Source organism: Perognathus longimembris, chromosome 15 (genome assembly GCF_023159225.1).
Source record: "Perognathus longimembris pacificus isolate PPM17 chromosome 15, ASM2315922v1, whole genome shotgun sequence".
NCBI lineage: Eukaryota > Metazoa > Chordata > Mammalia > Rodentia > Heteromyidae > Perognathus > Perognathus longimembris.
Genome location: NC_063175.1, coordinates 53456300 through 53467402, shown reverse-complemented (window position 1 = coordinate 53467402; position 11103 = coordinate 53456300). Strand labels below are relative to the sequence as shown.

General features: G+C 42.9%; 1 protein-coding gene across 4 annotated transcripts in view; it reads left to right on the top strand.

Moving 5' to 3' along the window:
- The first annotated feature begins 503 nt into the window (after positions 1–503).
- Positions 504–11103, top strand: part of Tmx3 (thioredoxin related transmembrane protein 3) — a 30507-nt gene continuing 19907 nt past the window's right edge. The window contains exons 1-4 of one of the 4 annotated variants that reach the window (XM_048363170.1): positions 504–710; positions 1757–1813; positions 3729–3768; positions 5693–5816. In XM_048363170.1, coding sequence (XP_048219127.1) covers positions 658–710; positions 1757–1813; positions 3729–3768; positions 5693–5816 — 274 coding nt within the window. In that variant the 5' untranslated portion in view covers positions 504–657. Of the gene's footprint in view, positions 716–1756; positions 1814–3728; positions 3769–4210; positions 4578–5692; positions 5817–11103 lie in introns of those variants that run through there. The other 3 variants (XM_048363168.1, XM_048363171.1, XM_048363172.1) reach the window with 3 other exon arrangements.

Genomic DNA, 11103 nt, shown 5'->3' with positions numbered 1-11103 from the left:
TATTCTACTATTCTTAGTTTACTCTTGTGATTTAGGGGTTTAGTCATAAAATTGTTACTAGAGTTAGGTAAATGATGACATGTTTTAATCATATTAAAGTTTCCCCCTTTTGGTTATAGCATAGCTGTATTTGTGGAGGACAATGGGTCATGGGTCTTGAACTCAGTGCCAAGGCACTGGTCCCTAAGCTCTTTGGCTCAAGGATAGAGCTCTATCTCTTTCAGGCACAGCTCTACTTCCAGTTTTCTGTTGGCTAACTAACTGGAGGTAAGAGTTCCACAGATGTTCCTGCCCAGATGTTCCTTCCCAGATGTTCCTTCCTTCAACATACACGAGGACGGAGGGAAAAGCCACACACCCAGCACCCGCGTTGCCCGCCCGCCACTGGAGGAGACGCGCGCTCGCGTCTGCGCCTGCGCCCCGCGCCTGCGCTCTGCGCGCCGCGCCCTCCCCACCCCCGCGCAGGCGCCCGCGCGCTGCCGCGCCTGCGCAGAGGCAGAGCCGGCCGGGCCCGCGAGGGGAGCGGAGGCCGCCCCGCCCCGCCCCCGCTCCGCACGGAGCTCGCCCGGCCCCGCTTCCCTTTCCGGACCGGCAGGCGGGGTCGCCGGCGGAGCTTCCTCCTCGCGTTCACCCTGTCAGCGGCGGCGGCAGCTGTCCATGGCGAGCGCGCCGAGCTGGAGGCGCCGGGCCGGCCTCAGGCTCTGCGCCGCCGCAGGTAACGGCGGGGAGGCGGCGGCGGCGCCGGCGCGCGGGGTCGCGGGGTCGCGTCGCGCGGGTCGGGGTCGAGGTCGGCCGGGGTCGGGGTCGGGGTCGCGGCCGAGGTTGGGCCCCCGCGTGGGGGCCGCGCGCACCGGGCGGGGGGGGGGTCTCCCGAACCCCGTCGAGGTCCGCCGGGGGCCCGGCCCGGTCCGCGCCCCACACCCTGCGCCGCTTCCGGGCCCGGCGGTGCTGGTCCTCGGTGCTCCCCGACCGGGCGGGCGGGCGGTGCTGGTCCTCGGTACCCCCCCCCCAACCCCCTCGGGCTTCTCCTGCCGGGGCGGGCTGGAAGTTTCCACCGCGCAGACTCCCTGGACCGGGAGGCCCCAGGCCTCGACCTCCGCCCCCCAGGGCCCAGGCTGTTGCCCCGGGTCTCTGCTGGGGTCGAGGCCGGAGGGAGGGCGGAGGGCGAGGGCGGAGGACGGAGTCAGCCGAGGGGCCGGGATGGTGCGGAGACCCGAGCGTGGCCGGCCTCGCTCGGCACGGGGAGCCCCGCTTCCCACCGGCGGGGTCCCCGGTTCGGGCCGCCGCGTGCCCGGCACCGCGGTGATGGTGATGCTGCGGCCGGTAGAGGTGAGCTTCCCGGCCCCCCGGCCCCCCGGCCCCCCGGCCCCCCGGCCCCCCGGCCCCCCGGCCCCCCGGCTCCCCGGCCCCCCGGCTCCCCGGCCCCCCGGCCCCCCGGCCCCACAGCGTTTGGAGCACTTGCTGCTGCTGCTGCTGCAAAGCGCATAACAATGCATTTCTCTCTGGATTTCTTTCACGAATGCCCGGAGAAGCATCCGAGGTGGTCAGTCCACGCCGCCCACGCCAGCTGGGGTAGACTAGGTGTGCTTTTTTGCATCATCACACCCGGGATGGGTCACGGATGAATTTCTTGTAGATTACAAAGAAAAAAACACAAGACGTTTTATAGATGACTAAGCATATATTATTTTTTAAAAGCCGATTAATAAATCACCATTTTTACATGTTGTCTTGTTTTTTTTTTCCCTCCCCTCCTAGTTATCCTCTTTAATGTGGCTTTCTGTAAAGGATTTGTAGAAGATTTAGATGAATCGTGAGTATATGCATTTAAATATTATTTTAACTTGGTTCCATTTAGGTGTTATCTAAATATTGATATCCGATGTTCGATAATAGGGACAGCCCCGGCACAGATTCCTCAGTGTTCAATGTTTATATATTGTTAGATTATCTCGGGAATAGTTCTATGTGCTATGTTGTATACCAAGTAGAGAGGGCCCCAAAGAGCTTTTTTTTTCTAAGAGTTTAAAAACTAGCAGACATTTCCATATTCTGTTTTTTTAACTTTCCTATTTGTTTCGGTTTTGTCATATGGAGTGGGTGCTGGAATTCAAAACTTCTTGGTATCACAGCATTCGCCTCACGGTTTGGCTTATAATAGGTAAAAGGTTTTAGCTTCATCCCACAGTCCCTTGTGTAATCTTTCAGGTTTGACTGTAGGCAATAATGATGCTTTTCCTAGCAGGTCACTTGAGGGAAGCTGCCGTCTTCACCCCAGAGTAGGTGTACAACCAGTGCTTTGCAGTCTCAGGAGTTTTGCCTACTAGCCAAGGATTGGTGCTTCCTAGGCCATCCAAGCTTATATAGGTATTGGCGTTCCTGGACCAGTTGCTTCTGGTTGGAGGCCTGTTTATTGGGGGGCTCATCTTTGCCAGAACTTGCTTGTGGAGGCCTCTAAGCACTCATAAAGATGCAGCAGCCTTTACTCAGAGCTGCTCAGCCCCAAGTTGGATGTTGCTGTCTAAGCTGCATCCAACTGGCTCACCTGGTGCTGATTTATGGGAGAAAATGGATCACAGAGCTGGCACTTTTTTGTAGTCTCTTGGTTGCCTTATGGCCATATTTGAATGAAGACTTGTTTCCTCCAGTTTAGCTTATCATCCAGCTTGCTGACACCTGATTGGGTGGCAGAATCGGCGTGATAACAGTATAGTACTAGTTTGGGAAGTGCCAAAACCCTGAAGGTCCCAGGGGTCCCAAACATGTTAAGCTGTTTTAGAAAATACCCGTGCATTATTTATGGAAGTGTTCTGATTGTGAAGAAAACTGCAAGTGGTAATGTTGAGCTCAGTGGCGTCTTTGGGAATGTGATAACAGTAGTGGCTGCCTGAGGAGTTGCGCTTTTAATAATCATCTGGTTAGCCCTGTGGAATCTCAACATCAGCGTCATACCATGCTTATCACGTAAATACAGAAACTGAGCTGAAGAGCAGTAGGGTGAGCCATTGAACAACCAGTGGTCTCTAGGATTCGAAAGTTGCATGGAATTTGACATGACCCTAGCGTGAGCTTGACATGCCAATGTTGAGAAAGCACCAAAGTAGGGAGAAAAAGATGACCTTCTGCTCATACCCTAGCTAAATGCACAGCTCAGGTACACCTTGTTCATGCCAGAAAGCCAGGGTATTATCACCACATACAACCATTGGGCCCTTGGTGCATTCAGTATGTTCCCTGGGAGCCAAACTTTCTAACTGCCGTCTGTTGATTGGAGCCACACACGCCCTAGGCCCTATAGGCTATTTGCTATTTGTTGTCTTTTTAAGAACACTGCTTTAAGTGATGAATACTTTTTTGATTTGGTTCACACATAGTAGGCCCAGTCAAGTGCATAAAGTGTACACCCATAACATCCTAATCCACAGGGTCAAGCATTTCAAGGGACAGGTAAATGGATAGGACTGTGAAGAGCTGAGGTATACAGTCCACTGGGGTTGGTCCAGGACTTACAGTTAACAAAATCTGGATGCTGAGTTACCTTCCATAAATGATGTGATTACACATACTATGTCCCTGCATACATTGTCATAGGTCTGTCACTTATAATGCCTTACAATGTGGTGTTCTCACTTGTAAATGTGTCATGTGGTGGGTACATGGGGATGTTTGTTGTGGGTGCCAGTGTCAGATTAGAGATTTCTCTTTTTTTTTGTTATTGTTGCCTTTAGGTTTAAAGAAAATCGAAAAGATGACATTTGGCTTGTAGAGGTGAGTATATAAATATAATTACCCTCTCTTACCATATGAAGTAGCATTTTCTTTTTATTTTTTAAAATATTTTTATTTATTTACTTATTTTCAATTGAGAAACAGTAATGGTATACATTTATTTGACAATGTACAGGGCATAATTATTTATACTTGTGCACAGTATGATATTTTGATACATGTTCACTTGGACTCTTGATTGAATCATGAGTCTTTTTTCTGTCACTCCTGGGGCTGGACTCAGGGCCTGAGCACTGTCCCTGGCTTCTTTTTGCTCAAGGCTAGCACTCTACCACTTGAGCCACAGCGCCACTTCCAGCTTTTTCTATTTATGTGGTACTGGGGAATTGAACCCAGGGTATACAAGGCAAGCGCTCTTGCCACTAGGCCATATTCCCAGCCTTGAAGTAGCATTTTCTAAAGGAAGAGCATGTGTATTTTAGTACTTCTAAATGTACTGATTGCTTCTTCAGATTTTACTCTCAGGGTTTTTGTTTAATTTTTAAATTTTTGTTAGTTTATTAGTTATAGGTGGTAGGGGTTTCATTATTAAATCTCTACACATACTCTGTATTCCCTGTCACTTTCATTGCCTCTCAAAAAAAGTCCCAAGCAAGTTTTATTGTGCCATGTTCATAGTTGTAGATAATCGATTACAATTTATTCTCTAGGTTTTATATTAAATTTGTTCATTTCATAGTAAAAATCACCATCCAAGTTTAAAGTTCCTGGCAAAGGAACTTACCTGTTTTTGATGAAATTCAGAGGTATGAGGACACTGAAGACAGAGGTTGGTACCCACCCGCATAGTGAATCTGTGAATTACAGAATTCTCTTCCTATAAAATCTACTCTGTTTCGCCATGTTTTCCCAGAGATTGAGTATATTTCTCTCTCTTACTAGTCACAGCATACATTCATTTTGATAATGAACAAAATTGAATCTGCATTTTTATTCCTCATTTTTATGTTCTGGAGATACTTAAAGTTCATAATGTTTAGAACCTGTTGTACATGCCTGAGCACAACATAAAGTGGCCGCAAACAAATGGGACAGAACAGCAGAACTGACATTTACCAAGGCCATTCAGTGGGGCACCAGAACGTCGATCTCATTCAGGCTCCTTGGTGTCTCTGAACATTTCTGTAGTTGGAGGTTTGAAAATAATCCTCATTTCGTGAGCAGTTGATGGCAGCGTGTGAGTAGGGAAACCAAGTGTCACCTCACAGTCTCATGGTTCTGGATGAAGTACGGGGATTGTTATTTTAACTGTCCTGACTTAGCCCTAAGCTAAAGCAGTTATCGTAACGACCTCCCACATTTTGCCAGTAGGAACATTAAAAGTCAACAAAGTCAACTTCGGCTTTTTCTATTTCTGTAATAGAAAGTAGCCTGACATTTGTCACTAACAGGAGGACATGGTATGGTATTGATCTGCCTCTGTAGTGTTCTATTTTCTATAGAGTACGGACACATCCATCTGAATCAAAATCATTCTGTTTTAGATTATGTATCTTTAAAAAATACCTTATATTAGTCATTGTAAGTGAACTGAAATAGTATTACTTTTATACTAGAAATTAACCTATCTAGATTTATGTATTTTTAACTATATTTTTTTCATCTTTAGGTAGTTATACAAACTATACAAATATAATTTAACAAAATTTTAATACATGTGGTATGACTTTATGGGTGTGTGTTTGGGGGGTAGCTTTCCATCATGCAACTAGCACTGAAGCTTAAACTCAGGGCCTGGGCACTGTCCCTTAGTTTGTGCTGATTAATGGGAGATAACAATCTCACAGACTGAGGTTATTTTCTAGTACAGATTGTTAACATATTAATAGTAAAAGACATTCTTTATTAAGGCTGATAAAGTAGCACTTTTAATTTTTTTTTTAATTTTTTTTACTTTGGATAGTTCTATGCACCATGGTGTGGCCATTGTAAAAAACTGGAACCGATTTGGAATGAAGTTGGTCTTGAGATGAAAAGCATCGGCTCTCCAGTGAAAGTTGGAAAGATGGATGCCACTTCCTATTCCAGTAAGCCTTTTCTTAAAGTTTATTGTTTTACTGTTCTTACATTATTCTTTCATTATATGCAGCAGTGTTTAGGGCCTATTATGAGTTAAATGAATTAGCCATAACATATTTAATGTGCATTGTGTCCCTAGGGGAGACATACAAACCACCATTAGCCACCAATCAAACGCATTGTAGGTGACTAGTTTACAGGAGGCAAGTACAAGAATCTAAATGTTCCTCTCGAGGTTGATACTGAGTGACTAGCCTTATACACCATGGTAAAGGAGTACTTAGGAAGGTTTAGGGGGAGTGGAGTTAGCATCCATACACAGTAAGGATCAGGAAGGTATTCCGAGTCGAAAATGAGTTTAGTGAGTGAATGAATACAGAGCATAGGACGGAATGAAGCAGATACAAAGAAAGGAGGAGTAGGGTATGTCTGTTCTTCCTGTTTTTGTTAGAACCTTTAGAATGTGCCCACACTTCAGTTGTCTGTTATCTTGGTGGTTTTTGTGGTCCATTGGCAAAATTGCGCAGATGTGACAAAAAGGAGCCAGCTCCCAAAAATATTCTTGAAAGTCTGAAATAATTATTTTCTGACCCATTACAGCTAAAATTACTGTCTTGAAAGATTTTGGAAACAAAGAAATTTAATGAATTACAAGTTATCATAGGTATTGAAAGGCTAAAGCAAGACCTGCCTTTGCTTGCTGTGTCTGCTCCGTAACGCTGGGATTGTTTCTGAGGGCTGAAAATTGGGTCTTTTTATGGGCAAATACCTCAATGCTTTCATTGCTTATTTTGAAGTTTTAAAGATGTAGCACATCATGGTCCTGGTATTTTTTAGCTAATAAAGTAGAAGGATACAAATTACAGTCCTTTTTTTGTAGTCAATGGTCTACTCTGGATTATACCTTTGGCATGAGCCAGAACTGGGTTTTAAACTCAGTTGCTTATAGTTTGGTAGTTACCTTGCATTCAGGAAGAGTAATGTTTTCAGGATTGTGAAGACTATATGAATGTTCTATATTCAGAGCCCCTTGGCATAAAGCCTAGCACGTGTATGATGCTTAAAGATAGTCTGGATTGTTAAGAGCCTCCAAGGCCAGGTAATGTGTTTTGCATTTTATCAGTTATCCATGGGAAAGTAATACACAACTTTGAGAAATGAAATACTAGAGAAAAATGTGGATGGCACAGCTTATGGGATGCAAGAGGAGAACAGGTAGACCTAAAGGTCACCGAGGGGAACTTTAGTTTGTCTTTTGTATGGAGTAGTGGAAGGGATTGGCCCTGTAGTGAGGAGGAGCATGGAAGGCCACGACACTGTACAGGTCTCTGTGAGGTACCACTCTCAGTGGAAAAGAATGTTCATTTTATGTGCACTTACAGTTATTTGACTTGATAATGTTATTAATGTGAATCAGGGATCTAGAATGCAGGTGAGTTAGATCTGGAAATACCGAGTAACGTGTGTGTGTGTGTATGTGTGTGTGTGTAATTTGTTAGAATTGGAGTGTGAACTGAGGTCCTCAGGCTCTCAAAACAGGCAATTTTGGGCTGGGGATATAGCCTAGTGGCAAGAGTGCCTGCCTCGGATACACGAGGCCCTAGGTTCAACTCCCCAGCACCACATATACAGAAAACGGCCAGAAGCGGCGCTGTGGCTCAAGTGGCAGAGTGCTAGCCTTGAGCGGGAAGAAGCCAGGGACAGTGCTCAGGCCCTGAGTCCAAGGCCCAGGACTGGCCAAAAAAAAACAAAAAAAAAAACAGGCACTTTTATTGCTGAACCCCATCTCCAGTCCTACAATTGAATTTTTGAAACTTTGAAAGGACAAGAAACATGTCAGAATAATGTTGTATTGTTGTAGGAAGGATGAGGATAACATGATTGAGTTGATACTTCTTAAAAATGAACATTTAATGATATTACTGATTTATTGTACTGTTATTGTTTAATAGTTACTCATGGAAGTAAGTTTTTTTTTTTTAAACTAGATATGTTGATTAAACAAGCACACATCATATATCTCTTTGTTTGGCAGTACTGGAGTTTGAAACTAAGACCTCACACTTGTGCTTGAACTTTAGCCTTAGCTTTTTTACTCAAGTCTGGCACTCCACCATTTGACCCATATGTCCATTTCTGGATTTTTGGTGGCAAACTGGAGTGAGTCCTACAGACTATTCTACCGGAACTGGTTTTGAACAGTGATCATCAGATCACAGCCTCTTTAGTAGCTAGGACTATATAGGCCTGAGCTACTTGAGTGTCCAGCTTGCTCTGTTTAGTTTTTGATAAGACTCTTGCTTAATTTTTTTTTCAAGGTATCTCTCAATGTTGTATGTCTATGGAATACTGAACATTTCTTCCATGTTCGAAGGTCTCTGCTTATAATCTGTTGACTCTGACTGTATTAGGCTTGCAGAATGCTTGTCAGCTCTTGGTCCAAAGGCCCGTGCCAACTCTACCAAATCTTTTAGAGTGAGTCATGTGGCAATATTTTGAAAATGTATTTCATATAATTTTGCTACATACTTTAGTTGGATAGTCACAAAGTACAATACTATGATACCATTTTTGTGGATATGTGCCTATGGGTTTAATAATACTATAATAAAATTTTGCACATTGTCCAGTGTAAATTCAGATGTCTTTTAGACTCTCAATATGTGTTTTCAAAAATGAGTACAGTACTAAGATTGTTTTTCATTGAAATATTGAATGATGGTTTAATCTCTCTGAAATGGTACATTTATATCTCTTCAACCTACATATGATAAATTTTATGGTAAAGCTATTTTACCTTTTTTGGTGCACAAAGTTGCAATTTGGGCAATAATATTCGTATTATGACTTTGTATATTTACAGGTTGTATTTGTAAAGCTCATTTTGGTCAGTAACTGTTTCAACTTTTTCAACTTTGTGTTAACATTTTTGGGTGGCCAATTCTGGGGTCATTTTAGATGTGATGGTTTTAGTGCATAGTAGGATATCTTCTTAGTGGCTCAGTCCTCTGCTCAACACATTCCAGTAGTACTTCCTTAGTTCCCACACTCTTCCATTGTGCCCCAAAACATCTTCATGTAACTGACAGTCCCTACTGTATTTTGTGTCACAGATGCATAAGTGACAGTAATAATTAGAAAATAGAAAATTTTTTTCTGAATAGATTTCAAAGCCTTTCTAGTTTGTCATTCAAATAATAGAAGGAAACAAAAGGTGAAAAAGTTCTACATACTTCACACAGTGAGTTAGAGTATTGGACCTAGAGTTGAAGATCACCTTGAGTCCTATTCTTGAAGTAGAGAGAGTTGTGTTTAACATTATTTTGTGCACGTTGGAAATTACAAGTCTTCAAAGGAAGTTACGCATGATACAGATTCTTAAGCATGTGAAAAAAATTGCTTTAATTTTATAAAAGTTATTATATAACAAGAAAAGTAAAAGTCATTTATCTGAATTTGCACCAGTTTTTCCTACCACACCAAAATGCTTGTGAGGAGCAGTTTAAGATTAAAGCCAGTTATAAAATGATCTACAGGTTTGTATTTAGTGCTGTCTGTACATTGATGTATTCGTAATTATTCAGTGATGAGATGTTACTCACACCCCGTGTTTAGAAATCTAATTGTTTTCTACATATTTTCTTACTTAAAAAGTCTTACAATACTGCACGATCAGTAGTATCTTCAAAGAGCTAAACACATCATGTTACCTTGATATGTGTGTACGTGTGTGTATATGCATATGATGGCATTGGTATCCTGCATGGTCGTTAACCTGTTACAACCCAGTCTTCCTCTGCTGTGCTTTTTATTGTGCCATTCATCTTCTCTAGTGGAAGCTAACGGTGATGAATAGGAGTCAATAACAAATAAAATTCTATTGGAGGACTGGAGAATTGACTTAAGTGGTTAAGCCTTGCCTTCAATTCCCAGTACTATAAAAAAAAAAAAAATGACATAAGAAATGAAGGCCAGTAGTCAAGTAGACAAGGGCTCAGGGCAGGTGGTAGCTCCATCTTCTAGATAGGAAAGTGGAGGTCATGCAAGTTAATTGATAGGATAGGGATCTAGGGGAGCTAGTATTTTGGCAGTGAAGCCTATTTGGAGATTCACAGCATCATGCTCTGTAAGGCCACCGCTTCATTTCCAATTGATAGCAGACTGTCTTTGATTTGTGTAAGTACATTGTTTGGCATTGTGGAGATTGCATTCAAGGCCTTCTTTTTTGCCCTAAGCAAGTACTCTTATCATTTGCGTTATATCCCAGTACTGTTTTTTTCTTTTTGCACAGGGGCCTCCATTGTGGCCCTGGGCTAGCCTCAGACCTTGACCTTCCTACTTCTAGCTAGAATTATAGACATGAATCATGAAGCACCACATCTGGTTTGAGGGTTGAGATGGTGGTCTCAGTAATTTTTGCCTAGGGTGACCTCAAACTACAGTCCTCCAAAGTTTCCCAAGTCTCTGGAATGACCTGGCCTTACATTTTTTTTAAAATAAATTATATGGCAGTATTACTAGTGGAGCATAAAACCCTTTCCCTAATGAGTTACTCTTCGTTTTATGTTTAATTTTATTGTTCTTTATGATGTGGCAGTCTACAGTCAGTTTTAGTAGAATATAATAAGGATGTGTATTTGCTGGCCTCCAACATTTGGGAAGGGAGACATTTAAAATAGTTGACTTTGTAATCCTCCAAGTCATTTGACTTTGAACAGTGCAGTCTCAACAGCTGCACTCATGTTCTGTTAGAATGTACAGAATTAAGTCATAAATTATAAATGGCACAAGTAAAATAAGCAATTGCAATGTGTTCACATGAATATTCAGAGACAGGCCTGAATCTTGAGAGCATCAGTGTTTGTTACCCTTGCTCTTGGTAATGCCTCTTACAGAAGGGTTTGCTGACTGACCATTGAGGAGACCCTTCCAAATTCTCCCGCACATCTGAGGGAGGGTGGACAAACAAAGCCCGAGAAATTTGAGATCTTATCTTGCCACTGGTTTACTTTGCCATTCTTTTGACTTGGGGAGGAATAAGAAACAACATTTATGAAGATGACGGAAGTAATTGAGAGAACTGAAGTCTGGGAATAATTTCCCCAGCAGTGATGAACAAATACCCTGGAAGTAAAATAGTTGTAAAGAGAAAAATTAAAGGCATTAATTCTACATACTTTGCATAATTTTATAAGTGTTTTATGTAAGATCAAATAACTGAGAATATTTACCGTTTCTGTTTTTGACTTGTCTCTCAAGTAGTATGGTAATTAATTTGATAAGCATTTGCTATAC